This window comes from Cnephaeus nilssonii (genome assembly GCF_951640355.1).
Source record: "Cnephaeus nilssonii genome assembly, chromosome: 2".
Taxonomy (NCBI): domain Eukaryota; kingdom Metazoa; phylum Chordata; class Mammalia; order Chiroptera; family Vespertilionidae; genus Cnephaeus; species Cnephaeus nilssonii.
In genome coordinates this window covers 22,831,367-22,857,332 of record NC_137073.1, presented here as the reverse complement: position 1 = coordinate 22,857,332, position 25,966 = coordinate 22,831,367, and the positions used below count along the sequence as shown (strand labels likewise).

General features: G+C 43.7%; 2 protein-coding genes across 3 annotated transcripts in view; both read left to right on the top strand.

The window, feature by feature from the left end:
* ZC3H7A (zinc finger CCCH-type containing 7A) overlaps positions 1 to 8,403 on the top strand; it is a 35,882-nt gene extending 27,479 nt beyond the window's left edge. For both annotated transcript variants that reach the window (XM_079799457.1, XM_079799456.1), the window contains exons 20-23: positions 2,630 to 2,738; positions 4,271 to 4,404; positions 6,302 to 6,465; positions 7,489 to 8,403. In XM_079799457.1, coding sequence (XP_079655583.1) covers positions 2,630 to 2,738; positions 4,271 to 4,404; positions 6,302 to 6,465; positions 7,489 to 7,678 — 597 coding nt within the window. In that variant the 3' untranslated portion in view covers positions 7,679 to 8,403. The remainder of the gene's footprint in view (positions 1 to 2,629; positions 2,739 to 4,270; positions 4,405 to 6,301; positions 6,466 to 7,488) is intronic.
* A 4,148-nt stretch (positions 8,404 to 12,551) lies between these two features.
* TXNDC11 (thioredoxin domain containing 11) overlaps positions 12,552 to 25,966 on the top strand; it is a gene marked incomplete at both ends in the record, with an annotated part of 66,074 nt that continues 52,659 nt past the window's right edge. The window contains 2 exons of the mRNA XM_079791620.1: positions 12,552 to 12,948; positions 23,097 to 23,313. Of these exons, the coding sequence (XP_079647746.1) occupies positions 12,686 to 12,948; positions 23,097 to 23,313 (480 nt within the window). The remainder of the gene's footprint in view (positions 12,949 to 23,096; positions 23,314 to 25,966) is intronic.

Below are 25,966 nucleotides of genomic sequence, written 5' to 3'. Positions count from 1 at the left end.
AACTCTTAGAATGAAAATGCCAGACCAACTTAAAGTCAGGATAGTGCTTCATTCACGAGGTGACATGTTTTCACCTCTGTTTCCTCTGTTGCCTTACACGGTCTTCTGGCTCTGGACTGTCCTCTTCATGGGGAGTGGTGTGGAGAGAGTCTGGAGGGATGTCAGCAGTGAGTTAATGGACAGTGCCCTGGGTAAAGAAAGCCTCCTTTTCTGACTAATCAGAAAGAGTTGAGGAAGAGACATTAATTTCCCATCACCCAGAGTACCTTGCAGTTTGTAAAACTTATACTGGTTACAAGGTCAGTCTTGGAAGGAAGTGGTGTGTTTGTGTTTCATCAACAGTGGTTTCAGACTCAGATTTGGGTGATTTAATCAGTGGGGTATGTAGGAGGGGAAGAAGGCTGATTGGAACCATTGATATCTTGGGCTTTAAAAGATGGTGGAGATTATGGGTAAATTCCTTAAATACTTTGTTAAAACAGAGTTACTTGAGAACAATTCTAGTTCATTAGGCAGCTGCCTAGGACTACTGGTTATTCTGAAATCTCGGAGGTGGTGTACTGCTGTATGATGTTACAGTAGCTTATTTCCTTTTCTTTTTCTTCCATACTAGGTATTGCTTAGGGATCCTTTTTGTAAAAGAGGAAACAGTACTCTTGTGTATATGTATGTAGGCAGCGTCCTAAGGTGGAAAGAATGGGCTTCAGAGTCTGCCACAAGGGCTCTGGTCAAGTTAGCCTCAGTCAACTCATCTGTAAATGGGAATAATTGTATTATAGGGAAGATTACATGAGATGGTATTATGTAAAAACCCAGCAAAGTGACCAGCCTTCTCCTTTGTCTTCTCTTCTCCCTGCTGCTTATTTGAGCTTTAAAGACTATGGTAAATGCTTCCCTAGTAATGCCTAAGTACTTACTGGGGTTTGACTGGGGAAAGAATACAATAAAGTCAGTCACAGAATGTTTTATTGACTACTGACTTAATACAGAAGATCCTAAGAGGAGGGGTCACTGATCTTGGTCTAAGGGGAGAAAATGAGTGTTCAGGGCACTGCTTTAGATTTTTAGCAAAAACTGATGCTAAGCATCTGATATTATTTAAGCTAATATATAAGGCCAGCTCCTGTTGAAATACAAATAAATAAACTAAGATAAACTAACAATTGTGCTAGGATTTATGTTCTATAAAGACAAGTGTATTTTTTTAATAGGTTGCTTTAAAAAAAAATCCTCACCTGAGGATATGTTTTTATTGGTTTTTTGAGAGAGAGAGAGAGAGAGAGAGGAAAACATTGATGTGAGAGAGAAACATTGTCAGTTGCCTCCTGTATGAGCCACAACAGGATCGAACCTGCAGCCTAGGTATGTGCCCGGACCTGGAATCAAACACACCATCTTTTGGTGTATTGGACAACACTCCAAACAATTGAGCCACCCGGCCAGTGCAGAGAAGTTGATTCTTGATATTTAAGAATGAGCTCTTGGTGATGGAGGTTTTCTTTTTTAATATATTTTTATTGATTTCAGAGAGGAAGGGAGAGAGAGAGATACATCAGTGATGAGAGAGAATCATTGATCACTGCCTCCTGCACGCCCCCCTCTGGGGATCGAGCCCGCAACCTGGGTATGTGCCCTTGACCGGAATCGAATCCGGGACCCTTTAGTCTGCAAGCTGATGCTCTATCCACTGAGCCAAACTGGCCAGGGATCTTTTTTCTTTTTAAATTCTTATTTATTGTTTGATTTAGATAGAGAGGAAGGGGGGAGAGAGAGAAAGAGAGCAATGAAGGAAAAAAGGAAGGAATATTGATTTGTTCATTTATTTATGCATTCATTGGTTGATTCTTATATGTGCTCTGACTGGGGATTGAACCCGCAACCTTGGTGTATTGGGACAACACTCTAACCAAGTGAGCTTCTGGCCAGGGCTGATGGAGGTTTTCTTAGTTCTTCATAGTCAAGGTTCCTAGGAAGTCTGCATTCTGCTGATCACTTTATTTCCCCACCAATATCATTGTATTTACTTTGTAAAATATAAATGCAAATAACCAGAAGAGATATTATTTGTATGCTATGTAACTGGATGGCCTGGTTAGCGTAATAATCATCTTCAGAAAATGCATACCTAGTGAATGATGGCCAAGGTTCACTGTCTGTTGGTTATTAGGAAACTAAATGTCCAAGATTTTTTTTTTGACACTGTTTAGTACCTTTACAGTTTCTTAACTGCTTTCCAAGTGCTGGAAAGGAGGCATCCTGGGTCGTAGGTAGGGGAGAGTAGGAGCTGTCAGACTGAGGGGCCAGAGATCAGCCTTCAGAGATAAAAATGTTCCACTATGTTGAAAGCAGATACTCTGAATAAGTGAATTTTGTAAACATTTTCTTGTAAGAAAATGTTCCACATTCCAGTTCCATATTTTCTTTCTTTTGAAAATGTTTGAAATGGAAAGCTTAATATCATCTCATGTATTTTGGGCTTACAGTCACTTTGAATAGAGTAAAATCAGTTTTATTTTAAAATTGTATTACTCAGCATCAGCATGGATAATAATGCTTATTTTGCTTAAATGTAAAAATTAGTCAGTTTTACTAAGTGTATTATGTTTTATATTCATATTTTTTAATACAGCTGTGCAATCATATTGCTTCTGGGAAAAAGTGTCAATATGTTGGAAACTGCTCTTTTGCTCATAGTCCTGAGGAACGAGAAGTGTGGACTTATATGAAGGAAAATGGGAGTAAGTTGATGTTTTAATTGTGGCCTTGATATCCATGAAATCTAGCTTGCCTGAAAGTTTCTTTCCTCTCTGGAAATATGCCAGCTTGTCGTGAACACAGAAAGCAGTTTGCATCTGAGACAATTGTACCGTTTTTCCAGTGGAGCAGACTGACATCTGATCTGTGCTTAGGTCAGATTTGGATACAGATATCTAGGTTTGCATCCTTCGATGTGGTAGATGTATTCCTGAGTAATGGGTGGGGAAGTTCAGTCCTTCCACCACTGCTTAAATCCGATCGTCTCCTGCTGTGAATAGTCACCCCCTGAATTAAGCAGATTAGAACCGGAGGTTTCTTAAGGAGGCCTTACTGGTAGAACAGGCCCAGATTCAAAGGCAAGGAGAGAACGTGTACCTTGGTCAAACTTCTAGTTTACTGTGGGAGTCCTTGAAAGGAGCGTCAGACAACTTTTCACTTTTGACCAGAAAATGTTTTATTCCAAGGATCATTGTTCTTTAATCTTAACCAATGGAAAGTTACCGACTGCTTAAGATCTGCAATCTCTGGATTACAAGAACTAATTGGATTTAAGCCTGTCACCTACCATGTTTCAACCATGTCAAAATTCAGTGGCTTGAGTGGATGGAACTCCTCCGCTTTGTCTTGCTTGGAATAGGGACATAACAGCAACTGAGGATAAATTTGGCCACACACACCCTTCTCCCCTCTGGGAACTTTGGCAATATCTGGAGACATTTTTATTGTCATGACTTTTGGGAATGTGTTACTGACATCTAGTGGGTGGAGTCCAGAGATGTTGTTAAACATCTTACAGTGCACACAGGACAGCCCCCAACAGCAGTGTTATCCATCCCAGAATGTCAACAGTGCTGAGGTTGAGAAACCTGGTCTTAGCACTTGACAGTAATGCACCTGTTTGTACATAGGGAGCAGCTTGCAGCCACTTCCCAGGACTTGGTCACGGTTGTGTTGTAAATTGTACCCCAGCATGTCGGTCCTTTGGGACTGGGGCTTAACTGATGGACTCCCATCAGAGTCAGAATCTCGGTCCCAATAGTAGTATGTTCTCCTCTTTCTCAGTAAGCAGTGAGGAGCGTATCAGCTCCAGGCTCCCCCAGCTGAGTAAGTCGCTTGTGTGGTTATGGCAATGATAACAAGTGTTTAATGTGGGCAACATGAAGCTGTGCAGAGGCTTTTTGTTTTGTTTTGTTTTTCAGTGGTACCCTTATAATGGTTTCTGAATTTTAAACACCCCAACCAAAGTGTCTTGCAAATGCAGGGAGGAGTTCATTAATCTTGAAAACTAATGTTTGTGGTCTAACAGCGCTGAATTTGATTCTTGCCCATGATAGTTCCCCGGCTGCTTGGACGTGGACCGTCTCTCCCTGTCTAATATAATCAGTCTCCATTCAGCCTCTTGCTTTTCTTTTGAAAATGTATGCTGACTGATATAAAAAGTGTGCATGATCTTGCATTTATTTAAATGGTATGTTTAGATCTTTGTTGCTGAAAGTGATTTATTTTTCTTTAGTACAAGATATGGAGCAGTTTTATGAACTCTGGCTAAAGAGTCAAAAAAATGAAAAAAGTGATGATGTAGCCAGTCAGTCCAACAAGGAAAATGGAAAACAAATTCACATGCCGACAGATTATGCTGAAGTTACTGTAAGTACTGTTGGTTCACCTCTCCATTGCTTCTAAACCGTAGAAGGAACCTTTCTTTTTCTCCCACCTTCTCTAAAACCTGCCTCCATCACTCACTCCCTGTCCTTTTCTGGTATCTTCATCTTCTCTCTCTCCAGTGGCCTGCTGCTGTCTTAGTTTAAGTCTCTTCATTCTAAAATCCTCTCCTTGATCCTTTTTCTGACTTTGGAGCCAGAGAATTTTAAGTCTAAGTTCCTTTCTTACTAACCATCTCCGAGTGGGGCTATGATGATGGAGAGGTAAAGTATAATGAGTCTGTACACTCATCTCAGTGCTAAGCCACAGAAGGTGCTTGGGAAGTGTAGGGCCCTCCGCTCCCTGCCCCCCCCCCCCCCCCCCCCATTCCATCCTTACCTGCCTGCAGTTTGGCCTCTGCCTCCAGGGTCCTATAGAAACATTAAGTCACCTGTGGTCTTTTCCTGCTGTGGTTGTCTTAAAATTTTCAGAAAACTGAGGAGGATAAAATAATGATTATTTTGAGTCCACCATCCTAAGTGAACTGATATTAACAGTTTATTGTATTTACTTCTGTAAAATAAATAAAATGTTACAGATAAAGTTGGAACCCCATTTGTCCCTCTTCCCAGAGGGCCCAGTTCTGGTGTGTATTTTTCCAGGCCATGCGTACATATCTTTGACATATTTATTCCGAATCTATAGTTCTGCCTGGTGTACTTTTTAAATTGACGTAGGTGCATGCGTTATTGTGCTACTTGTTTTGTTTTTTGGCTCCTCTCCATATTGATTCAGTCTGATCCAGGTCACATCGTGGCCTGGCCTTGCCCTGCGCCTCTGCTTGTGTTACAGCCTGTGAATCTGCCCTCTCTGCCAAGGCTTAGCTCTGATTCCCTTGCCACCTTTTCTTAAGTCCTTCTTGGGTTCCCAGAGCAGGGCCACCCACACTTGCTGGGGCATGAGATATACCTGTGGTGTTTAATAAGATAGGTTCTCATCTGTATCCCAGACATATCGAGTCAAAATCTCATGGGAAGTGTCCAGAGTCTATTCTTTTTTTAAAATTTTTAAAAAAAATATATTTTATTGATTTTTTACAGAGAGGAAGAGAGAGGGATAGACAGTTAGAAACATCGATGATAGAGAAACATCGATCAGCTGCCTCCTGCACACCCCCTACTGGGGATGTGCCCGCAACCAAGGTACATGCCCTTGACCGGAATCGAACCCGGGACCTTTCAGTCCGCAGACCGACACTCTATCCACTGAGCCAAACCGGTTTCGGCCAGAGTCTATTCTTATCCAGTGTTGCAATGATTCTTACACAGGGCATTTGGGAAATGCTACTCAGACACTTAAAGCTTGCACTTCCCCCGCCCCCCACCCCCAGCCAAGGGCCTTCTCTGTAGGTGTGCGCCCCAGGGGCAGTGTCTTCCCAGCAGGCACAAATCCTGGCCCACAGTAAGGGCTTCTGTTCATGTACACTGAACGCAGTTGCTGCTCGTCCCTCTGCAGCTGGCAAGCCTTGAGCTTTCGCACTTTTCCTGCTTTTCCTCGTGGTGTTACTCCTTCCCAGAATCCTTGTTTGAACCTGGCCCCTTGTCCTCCCAACAGACATCCTTGTTTGCACACTAGCTCTTGTCATCTTGCTGGAGACTTCTGGACACCTGGCTGGAGCCATTGCCCCCGAGCCCTGCTGCCTGTGTTAGGGCACGCTTCACAGTGTGGGCGTCCTTTCCTTGGTCCCGTTTCTTACTTTGCGTTTTACGTTCTTGCCTGGCTCTCCCACTAGATGGGCTCCCCATCCGTTTGGGTGGTTTCTAGTCTTCCTGGTGCCTGGACCGTGTGTGAGGGACACACAGACAACACCTGCTGAGGGGATGCATGTCTTTGTGCTCTTTAGGTGGACTTTCACTGCTGGATGTGTGGGAAGAACTGTAACAGTGAGAAGCAGTGGCAAGGCCACATCTCCTCGGAGAAGCACAAAGAGAAGGTTTTCCACACCGAAGACGACCAGTACTGCTGGCAGCATCGCTTTCCAACAGGATATTTTAGTATTTGTGATAGGTAGGTTTCTTACATTTCCCACATGAAAACTGGTCTCGCATATTTTTGATGGTCATTATGTCAGTAGACAGAATATCTGGGTGATAAGTCCTCTAATAGGCTTAGATTTGGACCCAAAGCTTTATAGTTGCTCTTTGAACATTTCTTCACTCTTCTGTGGTTACCGGAAAAGGTTACTAGTCTGCTATCAGTTTGAAATGTCTTAAGATTAGTGTGTTCATTTGAGTTTGCCCAATTTTTTTTTTACAGTTGCTGTTAAAAGCACTTTTTTTCTTTAATGTTGAGAGTATTATAGGTGTCCCCCTTATTTTCTTCCCATTATTCCCCAGACCATTTTTGAGTTCCTAGCCATGATTGTCTAACCTTTCACCACAGCTTTTCTTGTAGATGTTCATCAATTTTGAAACTACCTTTAAATATTTCAAGTGTAAATCTGAAACTTACTGGGGTCAAAGGAGAATGTATCACTCCTGTGTTTATGCAGAAAATTTTTTAATGGCAAATGAGATAATTTTGAATTGCTTCTCATTTTGTTAAAACACTGTTGATATTTAATTTCCAAGTTTAGATCCATGTGATACTTAAAATTATCTAAGGCAGTTTTTACTTAATGTCACTTCTAATTTCTCTATCCTGCATCAGGAAGGATTGTAGTCCCCCCTACTCAGTGTTTAAACTGTTTTTAAACAGTGTTTTTCCTCTTTTTTTTTTTTTATGAGTTCTTTGTTTTAACTAGATTACAAAAATCAGGAAAAGTTCATTTAATCAGTTTATCTAAAGATACATTTGTTTAAGAAAATGTTTGAATTGTAGCAATAAAATAATATTTTTCATTAAATACATTTAAATAGTTTAAAGTATTAATCTCTCTATTGTGGATGTCAAGGCTGTAAAATATCCATTTTTTTGGATTTAAGATTTTGAACTAAAAGTTTTATGCAAATCGTAAAGCTAGGAAAGTGTACATTTTAAGATTTTCATAAACAACTCGTGGACACTTACAAAGCTGATTTGTCCTGACAGGTATATGAATGGTACCTGCACAGAAGGGAGCAGCTGTAAATTTGCACATGGAAATGCTGAACTTCACGAATGGGAAGAAAGAAGAGATGCCCTAAAGATGAAGCTCAACAAAGCAAGGAAAGATCACTTAATTGCCCCAAATGATAATGACTTTGGAAAATATAGTTTTTTGTTTAAAGATTTAAACTAATATGCTGGCTTTTATGTACGTTACCTAATCAGAGCATTGACCAGAAAAATTGAAAGTGTTCTAAGGAACGTAGCAGAGGAGCTGCAGATTTTCTGCTTGTATTGGCGTCTATCCTCCCTCCTGAGCAGCAACCACAGTAGGTAGGAAAAGGGCTGTTTAACAGGTTTGGCCATGCTCTCACAGCACCACTGGCATCAAATGGCGAAGCGACTGCTTCCCGGTTGCCATCTGTTGAACAGATTTTTGGATGAAGTGTGTTGGGGAAGAGGATAAGGTTATGTCTAGGACAATTCCTTGAGATGGTCCTTCAGATAAGAACCATGATGGTGAGAGATTAAATATTTGTACTAGAATCAGAACACATGATGGATGAAATTCTTTACACATTTTAAGCAGAATGAATTTCTTTAATAAAGTTTGCTACTTATCTGTATGTAGGTTGCTAAAAAGGATTTTCTTAACTCAGATTTTAAGCCAAATAACCATTTAACACTAGTATACGTTAAATGGGGTATTTTTCTCTATTTGAATGTTTCACTATATAAGGGAACCGAGGATAAAAATGTGCATTGAGAATATTTTGAAAAATAATCAGCTGACTTAAATTTTATTTCTTGGTCTTTTGCTGTTTAAATGATGATTTTGAAAGATTAAACATGTACTGTTGGTATTGTGTAGTGTATGGACCAATATTGCCTGTAATAAAGATTTTATATGTAGATGTCTTTTAGTTTTTGGTGTGATACTTTCCCCACAAAGAATTGTTGTGAGAAAAGTGTCAAGCATAATACCCTCGATAGATGTTTGTTAAAAGATCACTGAAGACATGGACTGACAGAGACAAAGAAAGGGCTAAGGTGTCCTCTCTCAGACTAACCTGTTTCAGAAGCTGGAACTCAGCCAGCTAGGGAGAAAAGTCATCATCCAGGTGTGGGTGGCAGCTACTCATGAGGACGTTGCCAGTGCAGAGTCCTTGTTGGGATGGGGGATTAGGGAGAATGGCTGACAAACTTTGAAGATAGGGATCTGCCAGGCTGTGATGTACCAACCCTTCAAACCCTCAGGCAAAGTCACTGCTTCACCATGACCTTGAATGAGTGGGGTTTGGGGGAAACATGTTTCTGCTTGTAGAGTCCAGCCAGGGTGGAGGGCAGGGCACAGCTGCAAGTAGTGAGATGAGAGAAGCAGAGTTTAGCAGAATCGGCACTGCAGTGACAAGCAAGCCCCGTGACTCCTTGAAGGTTGTAGGAATGACTGATTTTTCCCTTGTGTGTGGGAAGGCAGTGGGACCAGTTTTATTTGGCAGGTGCATTAGGAATGCATCTTATTTGTTAGGAGGGACACTGTCTGTAGACTAGGCTGGCAATGTTACTGCTCTGCTAGGTCTTCCAGGTTTGACGGTCATTAAATTTTTCTCTCCGTACTTTCTCCCAGTCTACTTTTGTCCTCTTTTTTCCAGGGAGAATAGTAAATGTTAAAAAGTTTTCCCTGGTGCTTTGTCTCAGTTTACAGATTAAAAAGTTGGTTGTCTTAACCTTGGGAATATAGGATTGAAACAGAGTTGGAGATCCTGTGAGTGGTCAAGGTGAGTCTTGTTTTTCAGTCTCTGCATTTTCTGTATCTTGGCTTTCAACCTTCTTGCAATTGATTCTCTGTGCTCTCAACCATCCTTCAGTAAATTCCATTTCCACCTAAATGAGCCAGTGACTTGCTCTGGTTTGCACCAAGAACCCCCCGACCCCCCGCCACAACCTTGGTCTCAGCATTAGGAAGCTAATGAATTATTCCAGGTGAAGTCACACTCCATCCTATACCAAAGGGGTAATTTTGGAGGAGGACAAAGTGGTATGATGGGGATGGGGTGGGGAAAGTATGAAAGAGCAAAAGTCCGATACTCATAGCAGGGGAAACTCTAACCACTGGCATATCTACTTTGATATGTTTATCTCCACAGGATGAACTTTTTTTCAACATTTAAGAAAATGAGATACAAGTCACAACAAAACTTCACTATTTTAAAGTACAATCCAGTGGTTTTCAGTATATTCCAAATAGTGAGATGTGAGAAGCAGAGTGTTTAGCAGAGTATTTAAGTGTTGCGATACAATTATCACACTGAGGTATTTTTTAAAATATGTTTTATTGACTTTTTACAGAGAGGAAGGGAGAGGGATAGAGAGTTAGAAACATCATTGAGAGAGAAACATCGATCAGCTGCCTCCTGCATACCCCCTATTGGGGATGTGCCTGTAACCAAGGTACATGCCCTTGACGGGAATCAAACCTGGGACCCTTCAATCCGCAGGCTGAGGTTCTATCCACCAAACTGGTTAGTTCCACACTGAGTTTTTAAAATATTTTCATTCCTTAATAAACAACCCACAACCCAATTTCCCCCCTTGCCTTCCTACTCAAGCCATAGGCAACCACCGATCTGCTTTCTGTCTGTATGGATCTGCCTGTTCTGGACATTTCATATAAGGGAAACAATATACAATGTGACCTTTTGTGACTGGCTTTCACTGAGCATAATGTTTTCAAGGTTCATCCATGTGTAGCAGGTCATGAATACTTCATTCCTTTTAATTACCGAATAATACTCCATTTTACTCATATACACATTTTATCCATTCCTCTGTTGATAGACATTTGAGTTGTTTCCCTGTTTTGGGCTCTTGTGAATATGAATATTCATGTACAAGTTTTGTTGGCTGCAATAAGCTGCCCTAGAGAGGCATGTGGGAGGTTGCAAGTGGGTCCTTGTTCTCAGGGACTCCTTCCTGTGCCCAGTCCTCCCACTCTGTGACGGAGGCACGCTGGGCAGGCAGGCTGGTGCTGGAGGGGCTTACCTCTTTCCACCACCCTCACCTTCCCTGGGCTGTCTGCTCTTTGACGACTTTTTGCAGAGTCCTCCACGTTGCCTCCACTTAGTTCCAGGGACCTGCATCAATTGGGAAACTAAAGAACACTTCCCCAGGTAGTGCAGGTTTCAAACACTCTTTAGTTGACTTCTTGTATCGGCTACAAAGGATAAATGCCAATTTCTGGAAAGCTAATGTTGGGGTCTTGATACAAAGACTCCAAGAAACATTGGAGAGAATACCATTGTCCATAATACCCAGGCTTATGGAGCATGGGCTTCCCTCTTTATTATCTGCCAACCTGTACCTTGTTTTTGTTTGTTAAGTCAATGCTTAGAAGCTTTTAAAAAACAATGAACCTTATTTCTCTCTGGTTCTAAGAAAGGATTAATATGTGGGATATGTTGAAACCTGTTACTAACTGCCTGGGAAATGTGTTCTTCAGTCTCTCAATTGATGCAGGTCCCTGGAACTTTGGAACTAAGTGGAAATGAATGTTGAGGGCTCTCTACTAACAGTTGTCAAAGTGTGGTGTTTTTTTTTTTAAAAAATATAAAAACCCAAATATTCTTCTTGCCTCCTATGCTAACTCCACCACTGGATCAGGGTATAAAAAGTAACTACAAAAGCTCATCTTCTGGTTGATGTGGACAAGTTAGGGCTAAACCTAGCCTTGAAGAGCAGTATAGCCTGACCCTGACAACCTGCTGTATTCTGAAATGAATTTATCATTGTTTCACAACATTCTAGTGCCAGAGCAGCAGCCAGATGTCTAGAAAGAGAAGAGGAAAGGACCATACGTTTATTAATCCAGGGTGGTTTCCTGGCCTGTAAGACGCCACCCTACAAGCTTCGTGGGTCTCAGGAGATAACCTACAGGCAGCATAAGTACTTTGAACCTTATAAAAGCCTGTGCAAAGAACAGATGTCTTATGGAAGTGTAGGGTAGATTGTAATAGCAACCTACTGTGAATGGGAACTGGTGACTTCTTACCGTATTTGTTTTCATTAGCAATGTAACTCAAATCTACATAGAGAACTAGAAATGGCAAATAAGGTTAATATAAATTTAAAAACTACAAATATATATTTCCTCTTAACTTCTTTAAACAAGATTATGTAAAACTATATAAAACAATATAACACTATTATTGGGTTTGCAACATAACAGATTAAAAGAGTAATAGTAACACAAGAGGGGAGAGAATGGAGCTACATTGGAGCAGTTTCTATATCTTACTAAGTTTAGTATAAATCTGAAGTAATCATTCGGAAATTCTGAAAAAAGTGTATACTGGAATCCCTAGCAACCTTCCCTTACAACAAAAAAGTTTAAAATCATTAAAGGAATTAATGGTATACTAGAAAACAATCACTTAATACAAAAGAAAAAAGTAAAGGATAGAAAAAGATGTGAGATATAGAAAACAAATAGCAAAATGACGGGTAGGTTGACAGGCATTTCCATGAGTTACCTCATTTAATTCTCAAAACAGCCCTGAGAGCGAGTTCCTGCTTTTACCCCATTTTACAGGCGTGCAAACCGACGCCGAGTGACGGAGGGTTCCCGCCTCACTGCTGTGTTCTCGGACACTTCTCGCCTCCGCACGTGTTTTCCTACGTTAAGCGGAGATCGTGAACGGCACCTACTTCCTCCGGGGACCGTAGTGAGACGAGTGGGCACGTGTTCTGTTATCATCATGGCTCTTAACACCCAGGGCGCCAGGCAGGGACGCTCGGGATACGGAGTTTCCGTTTGTGGGCTCAGGGCGGACCTCGGAGCGGGAGGGGCCAGGCGCTCGGCCCAGCCGCCTGCGCAGGCTCTGTGGCCGGAGGGCGGGGCCCGCAGGGTGAAGGCGGAGCTGCAGAACGTGTGGGCGGGGCGGGGAAGCCGCGCGGGTTCCAAGGTCGAGGGGGCGAGGCCTTCCGGGGGCGGGGCCACGGGGCGGTGTCCGCGTCCGCGCAGACTCCGAGGGCGGAGGGCGGAGCCGCCTGCTCGGGGGCGGGAGCCGCAGCGGCGGCTGGGCTGACGTGGAGGGTCACGGTTAGCGGGCACTACGAGTTGCGGGATTGGGGAACGACGGGCCGGGCCGGGCCCTTGGGCCCTGGGCGGCGGCGGTATAAAGCTGGCGACGGAGAGCATGTAATGTCGGAATGCGGAGGCCGCGGCGGCGGCGGCGGCAGCAGCAGCAGCAGCAGCAGCAGCGACGACGCCGAGGAGGAGGGTGGCGGCGCCGGCCCAGCGGGCTCCGGCTCCCTCAGCCCGGCCCCGGCCGGAGCGTCCTCGGCGGACCGGTTCCGTCGCGGACTGCGCGGGGCCTTCCTCATGGCGCGCCGGCGACCGGAGCTGCTCTGCTGTGCCGTGGCGCTCGGCTGCGCGCTGCTCCTCGCCTTCAAGTTCACCTGCAGGTGAGGCGGCCCGCACCCCCGGGACACCGGCCCGGCGCCTTCTCGGCAGGGCGGGCGGCGCGTGGCCAGGTCGTGGGCGGTAGCGGCTTCCGCGGCGTGAAGTCGGACCTGACTTCCCTGCGCCTTTGCCGGCCACTTTCCCTTGGCTCTGGCCGGCCATCCAGCCGTTTGGCGAGGTATTTCGGGTGCTGCTCGGCGCCCCTTCATCCCATTTTGTACCGACGGAGGTGGGCCAGGTTCTGAGGTGCTCAGTTGGGGTTTCTTGGGGGTGCACCTGTCACTTCTGCCTGAGCCGGAGGACCCTCACCGATCACTTATTTTGTGTCCTTTATGCTTCGAATGTAGTAATTCACAACCATTGGAGTCCCCAGACCCCGTTCAAAATTCATGCAGTCATTGATCTAACGATTATTTATTCGCACCTACTGTGGAGCACTCGTCCGGGTGAGCGATGGAGATAAAAGCTTCTACTTCAGTGGGTGGGACAGGCGGTAAACACGTACACTTAGTTTTTAAAGGGTTTCTGCCAGTGCTGTACGGAGAATGGAAGCAGTGAGGGTGGGGCGGAAAGGCTTTCCTAAGGAAGCCACATAGGAAGCTTACCCAAGAAGGGGAAGGGGCCAGCAAGGGACGGTCTGGGGGAAAGAGTGTCCCAAGGAGAGGGAACAAGAAGTGCGAAAGCCCCGCAGCTGGACAAGCCTGGTGTTTTCCTGGAACTAGGAGAGGCCTGAGCAGGCTCATGCCTAATGAGCAGGGAAGATGAGAGTGAATGTGCCTCTCTGAGAAATTACCACAAATACAAAATTTACTTCAAATTTCAGGAGTAGTTTTGGCCTCCCGCACAGTGTAACTCTTGGGACTTTAATTTATGTCTGTGTTGCCATTGAGTGGCATATTGGCCAAGAGGAAGATTTCAGCTTGGAACATTGTTATTGAATATGTTCCGTGCAGAGCTATCCTGTTCATTGTAGGATGTTTAGCATCCCTGACTTGTGCAGATGTGACAACGAAAAATGTCTCCAGACATTGCCAAATGTCCCCTGGGGAACAAAATTGCCTGCTTGATAACTACAGCTTAGCTTACAAGAATGCATTTATTAATATTAATTTAATGCAGAATCTGAGAGCCTAGTGTGGATCATTTAAATTTCAATTCTCAGTAAAGTCTGGATCTGCTCTTTCTTGTCCTTCCAATTCAGTTTATAGATAAAGGACTTGAGCTTTGGTCATGTTACAAAACTTGCCCCAAATCACATCCACCTATTAATCCTTTATTGTCAGGTTCAAGGCTCTTAACCTTGCTCTTTATCAATAACTTCCTTCATCAAGGAAAATGTACAAAATATTTTACAAGCTAGAATAATTGCAAGGTGGCATTTGGGTTCAAATTAGCAAGAGGTATTTCCCCCCTCTAAAGGTGGGGAACTTACTGACATTACCTTATCTGTCTATAGAAATAATGACTTGCTAGATATGAAAGTCCTTTCAGATTTCAGGAAGAAGGAAGAGCAGACAGAACAAGATCCCTGCCTGCTTCAGCGAGGAGAGAGAACCACAGCTTGTCTGTCCAGCTCCTTGCTGGGCCACTGGCAGATGTGACAGGCTTTTAATAGACTCAGATTGATTTTAAGAGTCCTATTTGATTGAATGGTGTCATGATACGATTTTTTCGCTGTACAACTGACTTGAACTTTTCTGACCCTCTTTTTCTATTTTACTTTTAAGATTGTGTTAATGAAGACAGAGGCTTAATGAAGAGTAAAATATTTAAAATTTAATTTTTGTTAATAGCTCCAGACCTGAAATAAGGGAGAACCCTCTTCACTGTCTGTTGCTTAGCTGAGTTCAAACCAGATAACATAAGAGAGGTTGATTTGGGGTTGAAACACAACTAATAATTCTATATTTCTGGGCATTTATTCTCTATCCTGCGTGCCTTTCTGTGCATTTAATCTCCATGACTTCCTCCTGCTCACTTTCCTTTTACCCTGATTTGGAGGAAAATATTGTGTGTGTGTATATATTTATTTTTTATGTAATTGGGAGTTGCAACAGGCCTTATTGTTTGCAATCAAGTCTTGAGTTTTTAGTACCTGAGACTTAGACTTGAAAGCTGCAGGAAATCTTTGATCTAGGTATAGTTTCTCAAAAACTGTTTAGCAAATTTAAGAGTTAAATGGAAACTTGTGAATGTGTCTGATGGAGCCGAAGCATATGTCTCTCTTCCCTGGTTAATGCTTGTTTTTTGATGTGCCACGTATGTTATCTGGTGTGTTTACTCAACATTCAAATCAGCAATACTACGTTGATAATTATCCTTTGCTTGGCCATCATAGACCTACATTTTCCCTCAGATTATGTTATTTAACACTTACCATGCAACTAAAATAGTAGAAAAATAATACCTCCAAAGAGCAGAATTTTGGAATTCTTGAAAATGTATCACTCTTGCACCACAGGGCTTTTATGACTCTGCATGCTGTCCTCTTGTCATTCAGATCACAGCTTAAAAAGAAACCACTTTTACTAGTTAAATTTCTCATGTAGCAGTGATCATTTTGTGTTTTTATTGTTTACATGTTTGGTTGTTTGCCTGCCTTCCTCCCTGAGAAAAATAAGCCTCTGGAGAACATATCCTACACACCTTGGTATCTAGTCCAGTGCCTGCAGCACAATAAGTTTTGCTCAATGAAAATTTTATTGAATTACAGTGGAACCTCAGAAGGCTGTTCAAAAATTAAATCATTTTTTCCCATTAGAGACAATGTAAATTGAACTAATCCTTTTCAGACCCCCAAATGATTCCTTGTTTTAACCTTTCATATGTATACTAGTGACCTGGTGCATGGGTTCATGCACATTGAAAGGAAATTAATCGGAAGGTGGCTGGTGGGGCGGGACTGGGCAAGATGGGCTGGACACACCCTGGAGCCAACCTCCCACCGTCCCTCCTCCATGGCTTGAAGGGCATCTTCGGAGTGTGTGTGTGTGTGTGTGTGTGTGTGTGTGTATGTATGTGGGGGTCCCTCCAGCCGGTGGGGTCCCTAGGCCTGGCCTGTGGGGATTGGCGGAAACCAGCTCTCCAACATCTCCTGAGGGGTCCCTGGTGTGAAAGGGCACTCTGCAAAGTTGCTGTTTACAGCGTGTGGAATGCAAACGCAAGTGTGCAGTAAACCAGATTTGGGGCCGACAATTGTCTGAGCGTGGATCGCGAGAAATCGGCTCCCTCCTCTTTGGTTCCAGGGTGCGTCACCCGAGAACGACAACTGCTGCTGCCAAGTCACAGCAGTTCTGCAGCTTCTGTGTTGAGTGTCTGCCCCCTGATGGTCAGTGCACGTCATAGGTACCGGATGGTCAGACAATCGGTCAGTAGCTTAGCCTTTTATATAGCTTTTTATATATAGGTAGTACATGTCTAATGTACTGTTTAATCTATAAATAAACACTTTAACCTTTTGCACTCAGATGTCGAGTGTGACTCGACACAGCATCGGTAGCAGCTGGATGAAAAAAGCAAGCGAGTGCAAAGGGTTAAAAACAAAAAGGACTTGAAATTTAAATGAAAATTGAACAAAAAGGCAAGGAAATGTACAATAAAAAATGAAAATTTAATAACAAGCAGCAACAAAACAAACAAACAAAAAAAATTCACAACACAATATCCTGAGATTTTAACTTGGGTTAACTGACTCATATTCACACATTCTTTCCTTTGTTGCCTGAGAGCCTTGTGACTGATCGTATAGCTGTCAGCATGAAAGGGTTGTCAGGTTAAGAAGCAAATTGTTCGAGATGGGAGATGTTCGAGAATTGATGTTTGACTATTTTGTGACTGAATTTTTCAGGTTATGAAGATATTTTATTATTTATTTATTTATTTTTAATTTAATGAATCTTTATTGTTCAGATTATTACAATTGTTTCTCCATTTTCCCCCACCACAGCTCCCCTCCACCTGGTTCCCATTCCACCCTCTGCCCTTACCTCCCCCCGATTGTCCTCATCCATAGGTGTACGATTTTTGTCCAGTCTCTTCCCGCACCCCCCAAACCCCTTTCCCCCTGATAATTATCAGTCCACTCCCTTTCTTTCCCCCTGATTCTATTATATTCACCAGTTTATTCTGTTCCTCAGATTTTTAATTCACTTGATTTTTAGATTCACTTGTTGATAGATATGTATTTGTTGTCCATAATTTTTATCTTTACTTTTTTCTTCTTCCTCTTCTTAAAGAATACCTTTCAGCATTTCATATAATACTGGTTTGGTGCTGATGAACTCCTTTAGCTTTTTCTTATCTGTGAAGCTCTTTATCTGACCTTCAATTCTGAATGATAGCTTTGCTGGGTAGAGTAATCTTGGTTGTAGGTTCTTGCTGTTCATCACTTTGAATATTTCTTGCCACTCCCATCTGGCCTGCATAGTTTCTGTTGAGAAATCAGCTGACAGTCGTATGGGTGCTCCCTTGTAGGTAATTAACTGTTTTTTCTCTTGCTGCTTTTAATATTTTCTCGTTGTCTTTTGCTCTTGGCATTTTAATTATGATGTGTTTTGGTGTGGTCCTCTTTGGATTCCTTTTGTTTAGGGTTCTGTGCGCTTCCTGGACTTGTAAATCTATTTCTTTCACCAGGTGGGGGAAGTTTTCAGTCATTATTTCTTCAAATAGGTTTTCAGTATCTTGCTCTCTCTCTTCTTCTGGCACCCCCATAATTCTGATGTTGGTACGCTTGAAGTTGTCCCAGAGGCTTCTTACACTATCTTCAAATTTTTAGATTCTCTTTTTCTTTTTGCTTTCCCGGGTGAGTGTTTTTTGCTTCTTTGTATTTCAAATCTTTGACTTGATTCTTGCGTTCCTCTCGTCTGCTGTTGGGTCTCTGTATAATATTTTTTATTTCAGTCAGTGTGTGTTTAATTTCTAGTTGGTCCTTTTTCATATCCTCGAGGGTCTCGTTAAATTTATCGGCCTTTTCTAGGAAATTCTTGAAAAGCCTTATAACTGTGGTTTTGAACTCTATATCCAGTCGTTTGTTTTCCTCCATTTCTTTTGTTTGTGATCTGTTTCTTTGTCTCCGCATTTTCGCTGCTTCCCTGAGTTGGTAGGGTGGCTTTGTGTGCTAGGTGTCCTATATGGCCCAGTGGGTCGGCCTCCCAGTTACCTGAGGTGTACACTCTTGGTGCACTCCTTTGTGTACTGTGTGTACAGCCTTGTTGTAGTTAAGTCTTGATTGTTGTTGGTATCACTGGGAGGAATTGACCTCCAGGCCAATTGGCTGTGAGGACCCGCTGTGTCTATAATGGAAGAACTGCTGCGCTAGAGACACACTTATGGGGCAGGACTTGCTTCAGTGGGACTTTGGTGCTCACTGAGTCTGCCTCTTGAATGTGTCACTTATGGATGTGAGTAGTTGAAATCTGGTGTCATCTCACACTGACCACTAGGTACACTAGCTTCTGGATCTCCAATGGGGTGCAGGTCAGCTACTGTCTGAGGCCACCCAGCAGGAGCTACAGCGAGAACTACAGTTTTCTCCTCTTTGCTTGGGGTTTGGAGGTTTGGAGCTGTCTGACCAGAGCTGCAGTTTGTTAGGTTAAGCTGCAATAGGGAAGGCCATTTATATGCAAAAGCCGCTGTGTGGAGCTTGGGTGGGTGTGTAGATTGTGCGGGGCGGGGTCTCAGGGAGTCACTAGGCTAGGGCGTGTCAAACAGCGATGGCTGCCAGTCAGCCGTCTCTGCGTTTCCGCGTTTCCAAGTCCCCACGTCCCGCGCTCCAGCGCAGTAAACAATGATTGCTGCGTGCACCTCTGCAAGTAAGCCGCCCTCACTTTCCAACCCGATGGCAGACAGTCCAGCTTCTCCCCGTGGGAGTTTGGGTCCCCAGCGTCTCCCCAGAAACTGGAGTTCAGAGTAATCGGGAGCTTGTCTCCCTTCAGGTTGAAAAAAGTAGTGCTCCCAGTTGCCCGACGCCAGCCCGATTCACGCGCCTCCGTACCTCAGCTTTTCAGCACTTGTGCACGTCTCAATGCTTTTTTCTCTTTCCTTCTAGTTGTATAACTTCCACTCAGCCAGCTTTCCCGTGGTTCTGGGTGATAGACGTTTTGTCTTTTAGTTGTAGTTTTGAAATTGTTGTGCGAGGCAGCAGTTTAGGTGTTTACCTGTGCCGCCATCTTGTTTTTTTTTTTTTTTTTATGAAGATATTTTATTTACATAGACAAGCTCCCTGATTGCAAGGTTAAAATGTTTGAGTTAATAAATAGATTTGCTCCAACTTTAAACACATTTATGATGTTAATAATTTTTGGTTAAAATAGTTAAGTGATATATTTAAAACTGTCTTCTTAATTCAGGAAGTTAACATCTTTTAGATGCAGAGGAGAATGTGGGACTCTTTCCCTCATACTAAATGACCCAAGGCTCTTAGAGTAGCTTAGTTCTAGGTCTTGGGTGTTGATATATGTTTCTTTTTAAAAAAATATGTTTTTATTGATTTCAGAGAGGAAGGAAGAGGAAGAGAGAGATAGAAACATCAATGATGAGAGGGAATCATTGATTGGCTGCCTCCTGCACGCCCCCTACTGGAGACTGAGCCCGCAACCTGGGCATGTGTCCTAGATCGGAATCGAACCCTTGAATCTGCAGGCTGACGCTCTATACACTGAGCCAAACCGGCTAGGAAGATATATGTTTCTCTTTTGCAGTCAGCTGCATATCTCAGACTTGTCATCACCTTCCTTCACATTCCTCCTTCCTACTATAGTCTTCCGCTGGTATGTGCAGGGACTTGATTCCAGGACCACCTTCGGATACCCAAGTCCTTGGATGCTCAAATCCTTTATGTAAAGTGGTGTAGTATTTGCATATAACCTACCCACATCCTTCCATATACTTTAAGTAATTCTAGATTACTTATAATACCTAATACAATGTAAATGCTATGTAAATAGTTGTTATACTGTATTGTTGAGTAAATACCAATAAGAGAAAAAGTATGTACATGTTCAGTACAGACACAGCCATGGTAGGCCTAACTATGTTGCCATCAGCAACAATGTAACATTTTTTTAAAGAATATTTTTGATCCAAGATTGATTAAATTCATTGATGTGAAACCCAAAGATACAGAGGACTGATTGTACTTGGCTATTTTCTGAGAAACCAGATTATCAAATTCATTTGCACACCTGTAAAGTTAGAGCGCAGTTAGGCGTCTCTTGGAATCATACCTAGGAATGCAAATACGCCTTCTGACACTTTAATTCTTTCAGACTGTTCTTAATAATGCTAGAGGCCCAGTGCACGAAAATTCTTGCACTGGAGGGGGGTCCCTCAGCCCAACCTGCACTCCCTTGCAGTCCGGGAGCCCTCGGGAGATGTCCAACTGACGGCTTAGGCCCAGTGGGGAGCGGGCCTAAGCTGTCAGTTGGACATCCTTAGTGCTGCTGAGGAGGTGGGAGAGGCTCCCGCCACCACCACTGTGCTCACAGCCATCAGCCCGGCTTGTGGCTGAGCAGAGCTCCCCCCTGTAGGAGTGCACTGACCACCAGGGGGCAGTTCCTGCATTGAGCATCTGCCCCCTGGTGGTCAGTGTGCATCATAGCACATCATTCAGCCATTAGGGTCAATTTGCATATTACTCTTTTATTATATAGGACTAGAGGCCCGTTGCATGAAGATTCATGCAAGAATAGGCCTTCCTTCCCCTGGCTTCGTTCCTGGCCTCCTGGGAGCCTGCAAATCCTCCCTCCTGGCCATCTTTGTTGGGTTAATTTGCATACTCACTCCTGTTTGGCTGATGGGTGTTGCTGAAGTACAGTCAATTTGCATATTTCTCTTTTATTAGTGTAGATATGTCTGGATTTATATTTCATTTCCATTCACATATGTTCAGGTGAGGTAAGTAGGGGAGGTTTGTTCATTTCACAAGTTACTGAACTTCATAGTAACAGCAGCTACTAAACAATGAGGATCTAACAGTGCAACAGATAGTGTCCTTGCCCTTAATGGAGTTAATGATCTATCTTGTAGAGTAGATAAATAATAAAAAGGTAAAATAAGTAACAGAGTGTGGTGAGAGGTATGAAGGCAACCAATATGGAGCTGAGAGAAAATTTCTTCAGTACCCTTCTGCAGTTAGTCCCTACCCCACTCCCACTCTAGATAATCACTGATGCTGATTTATTTCATTATAGATTAGCTTTGTCTGTTTTGGGATTTAATATAAATGCATTCATATTGTAGAGGGTGGGCAAAAGTAGATTTACATTTGTTTGTATGAAAAGTAATCTATATATATAAAAAGCCAGCAACCAGAAAGCTGTAATGACCGGAATGACCAGTCGCTATGATGCCCACTGCGGCCAGCGAACAGGCCTGATTGGGGTGTGGGACCGTCTGGCCAACCTCCCACAGCTCCTCCCCCCCCAGCCATCCCGCCCCCTGATCAGCCCGCCCAACCCTGATCGACCTTCAGGCCCTCCCCCTTACTGGCCCCGCCCCTGATTGACCCCCCCCCATCCCAATAGGGGGCGGGGACGGCTGGCCAACCTCCTGCAGCCCCTCCCCCGGCTCTGCCCCCAATGGGCCCCCACCACCCTGATCGGCCCGTGGCCCCTCCCCCCAGCCAGCTCTGCCCCCGATTGGCCCCCCCCATCCCAATCAGGGGCAGGGCTGGCTGGCCAACCACTCATGGCCCCCCCCGAGGCCGCTGGCCCCTGATCGGCCCCCCCACCCCATTTGGGGGCGGGGCCGGCTGGCCCACCTCCCACAGCCCCTCCCCACAGCTGGCTCCACCCTTGATCAGCCCCCACCACCTCGATTGGCCCGCGGCCCCCTACTCCCAGCTGGCTCCACCCCTGACCGGCCCCCCCCAACCAATCGGGGGTGGAGCTGGCCAGCCAACCTCCCCCATCCCCTCCCCTGGCTGCTGACCCCCAATTGGCCTCTGCATCCCAACCGGGGGCGGGCCCACCGGCCAATCGCCTGTGGCCCCTCCCCCCAGCCAGCCCGGTCCTGATTGGGCCCTGATCGGGGTGGGCTGGCCAGCCAGCCTCCTGCCATCTCCTCCTCCCAACAGGCCCGGCCCCGATTCACCGTGATGGGGGCAGGGCCGACTGGACCCCACCCATGCACAAATTCGTGTACTGGGCCTCTAGTATAATAATAAATAATAATATAAGAATAAAGTGATGTAGTCACAACTGTAAACTTACTTTTGCCTAGCATGTATGTGTTCTTTAGTGTCTGACTTCTTTCATTCGTTATCATTATTTTGAGACTCATGCAGTTATATATAGTACATATCAGTTATTTTTTTATTGCCTAGTAACATTTAATTGTAAGATTATACCCCCATTTGTTTATCCTTTCACCTAGTGAGTTACTCCAGCTTTCTTATGCTTACTATTTAGATGGACTATTTTTTCCCCCATCCTTATACCTTCAGCCTATCTATGTCTTGATATTTAAAATGTGTCTCTTTTAGATAGCATATTATTGGATCTTGCTTCATTATCCAGTCTGGCAATCTTTTCCTCTTAATTGGATGATTTAGTCCTTTTATATTTAATATAATTGTTGATATGGTTGGGTTTAAGTCTACCTTCTGGCTATTTGTTTTCCATTTGTACCTTCTGGTTTTTGTCTCTTTCTTGATCCTTTTCTGCCTTCTTTTGGGTTATTGTTTTTGCCTGAATGCCCTGGATAAGTGCAGGCCAACTCCAGCTAATACACTTTTAAGTTTTCTCAAAGTTGAGTTGATTGTAAGCATTTCCTATAGAAATCTTATTAGCAGTAGCCACTTGTGCTCCCTCTCCTTAATTCTGAGCAAGCTTACCTGGTGGCTCTGAAGTCCTGGAGATCAGTGGCTCCTGTGGAGAACAAGATTGCAGAGAGATGAGGTGAATCTTGGGTGTGGAGGCAAAAATGTGGTTTACTCAAAGACATTCTTCTCTGCTCTCCACTGCCCTCCCACTTCACACATGGGGAGACAATATTATAGAATAATTTCCAGCATATGTTTCATGTCTTCATTTTCTCAGCCACATACTGCCTTATCGCAGAATATTACTTTAAGTTTCATTCTCCTTCCACATGAAGCTGTTGTTGGAAGAAAATAAACTTAGTGATCTTGTTTGTGTTTACTCTTTTTTAGTCGAGCAAAAGATGTGATAATACCAGCAAAGCCACCTGTCAGCTTTTTCTCCTCGAGGTCTCTGGTTCTTGACCTCTTCCAGGGTCAGCTGGACTACGCAGAGTATCTTCGCCAGGACTCAGAGGTGGTGCTGCTGTTCTTCTATGCTCCATGGTGTGGACAGTCCATCGCTGCCAGGGCAGAAGTTGACCAAGCAGCGAGTCAGCTTTCAGACCAGGTAATGCTGACATTTGGCCTAAGAATCAAATGACTGTCAGTCCTGTTGCAGAGCAGATTGTCCCTATAGAGACATCTTACCAACTGGCTGATTTTGCCAAGGTGAAGACCGGAGCACTTTTAACATTCTAAAGCCTTCTATAAAGAAACAAAATATTTCTGATTGTGATGATCCTAATCGGTTAGCAGCAGGAGGGGGAACAGATTCTGCATCCTGTGACTAAGCTAGTGCTCATTCCCGGGTGCCATGCTATTTAGTTTTTGTGCTGAAGTAGGTGGGGAACTGAAAGTCCTAGTTGATTATCTCTTCGATATTTGCTAGTTAAGTATTTTATTTAGGATAAATTTATTCATCATGACTACAGTGTAGCTGTCTGACCTTTTAAATATCCGTTCTTGGACCAGAACTGTATTTAACAGATATTTAATGAATGAATGCAACCTTTATGGTAGATAAGAGGGATATATAGGCAAATGAGTTATCTGTGACAGTGGTTTTCAACCAGATGGATCCCAGTTGCTTTTTATAAAACAAGTATTTTATATTTATTCCTTTTTATGCCTTGAAAAGGAATTCATAGATAAAACCTTCCTACACATAAAATTTCAAATAGTTAATCTAATGCACTATTTAAACTTAAAGGTAGAAGGGAGCAAAGTCATGTATAATTAAATCATATGTGTTTCAGTTTGTAACTGCTTGGACAAAATAGGTCCTTGTACCTTTATGTAGAGTTACTATGGATGGAACAGTTACAAATGTAGATTGATAAAGGTACGTGTTTGACTTAGATACCATGGGGGCATTGCACTTGGTGATTTTGATTTTTCTAAACAATGGACAGCTCTTGGTAAAGTTCTAAACCAAACAAAGTACTTTTTGCCCTCAGTTGACACAGAAGTTGCCTTCCTGAGAAATTCAGTGTATACAAAAACCATGTTTTGGTTTTACATGTAAAATGGAATTAGGTTCTGGGCTCTAATAATAACAAATGGGTTTTCCTCAACATCAGTGTTGGGCAGGGCATTTAAAACTGCTCTGGGATGAATCTTCCCTTGCAGAGCAATTTTGAGCATTGCAGGATATCTACCACAGCCCCTGCCCATCCCCACCACATGCCTTGTAGCCTTCCTGACTCCACTGCTCCCTCCCTCCTTTCCTTAGTCATTGCAATTCACTAAAAAGCATGCACAGACTTCTAAGAGGCTGCTGTTGGGACCTACTGATCTGACGTTACTTAAGCAGGCAGCTGAGTTCCAGAAGTTAATTTGGATCTCTCAGTTGGATATTCTTCGAAACAATGTTTTAAAAGGTGACTAGGCTTCCTACTCAGCCTAGTAAAGCATTTTAAACCACTATATATCCCCGAATGGAGTACCAATTACTGTTTAAATATAACTCTTCATTCCCTCAACACTGATTCTTTGGGGTGGGATATGATTTTGTGTTCCAACTGTGGGTCAATAGATTTGATCTATTCCTGTCTTTCCTTTATACCCTCTCCCCCTTTTAAATAGCAAATGGTAACCAAACTGGCAGATACTTCCAGGGAGGAAACAGGAACTGTAATGGAGCACTGGGAGGCAAGTAGTATATTAGCATGAAGGAAATCACCACTTTGCCAGTCATTCCCCAAATTTTCTGAATTTAGAGTACAAGTGGAGAATATATATTAGAGTATCAATCACTTATTATTTTACTAGAGGCCCAGTGCATGAATTTGTGCACGGGTGGGGTCCCTCGGGGTGGCCTGTGGGGGTTGGGCCCCAGCTTGCGCCCCCAGCCTCGCAGCCCCACAGCCCTGCCTGGCACCCCACCGTGGCCTGGTGCTGCCCCCTCACCTGCTCCACCATCCCGCCTGCAGGGTGAGCGATCGCCCCCCGCCTGGCTTCCTCAGCACCTGGGAGCCAGGCGGTGGCCCCACTCCCCACTGCTGGTCATAGTCTGCATGGTGATCGGGCCCCTGCTTGCACCCACCTTGGCCTGGCAGCACCCACTCACCTGCTCCACCATGCTGCTGCGGTAATACCAGCAAAGCATTGGGGCCCACAGGGGCCAGCAGCACTTCTCCCGCTGCCAGCGCTGCTTCACTGATGCCCACCATGTTTCGCGCCGCCCCCTGGTGGTCAGCGCACATCATAGTGAGCGGTCAAACTCCTGAGGGGACAGTTTGCATATTAGGCTTTATTATATAGGATTGTCAACTTAAGCAATATGCCCTTTAGAGTGATTACATAGGAATAGTATTTGGGAGTGCCTGGCCCTATGCTGTTCCTCACAACAGCTCTGTAAGCTGATGCTGGTGTTCCTGTTCTTCTGAGGCAAGATCTCAGACTTAGAGGGCACAACAGTTTGTTAAAGATCACAGGACAAATGATTGAGGTCATATTGCCATAAACAACTGACCGGCACTGCTTCTTTTCCCAAAAAATTTTCCTAATTGCTTTCCAAGTTCTCAGTAGGAAAAAGGAGCAGGTTTATTTTCAGAAACGAGCAAAAATATTTTGAGCCACATTGCTTAGTAAAATGAGGAACCATGGTAGATTCTGCCTTATTTTTGGGTAAAAAAATGAGATGTCACCCTTAAGTAAAGATATTTTTGCTTTTCTTTCTTATAAATAGACTCCAAAAGGAGCTGTAAAGAGTTTCCACT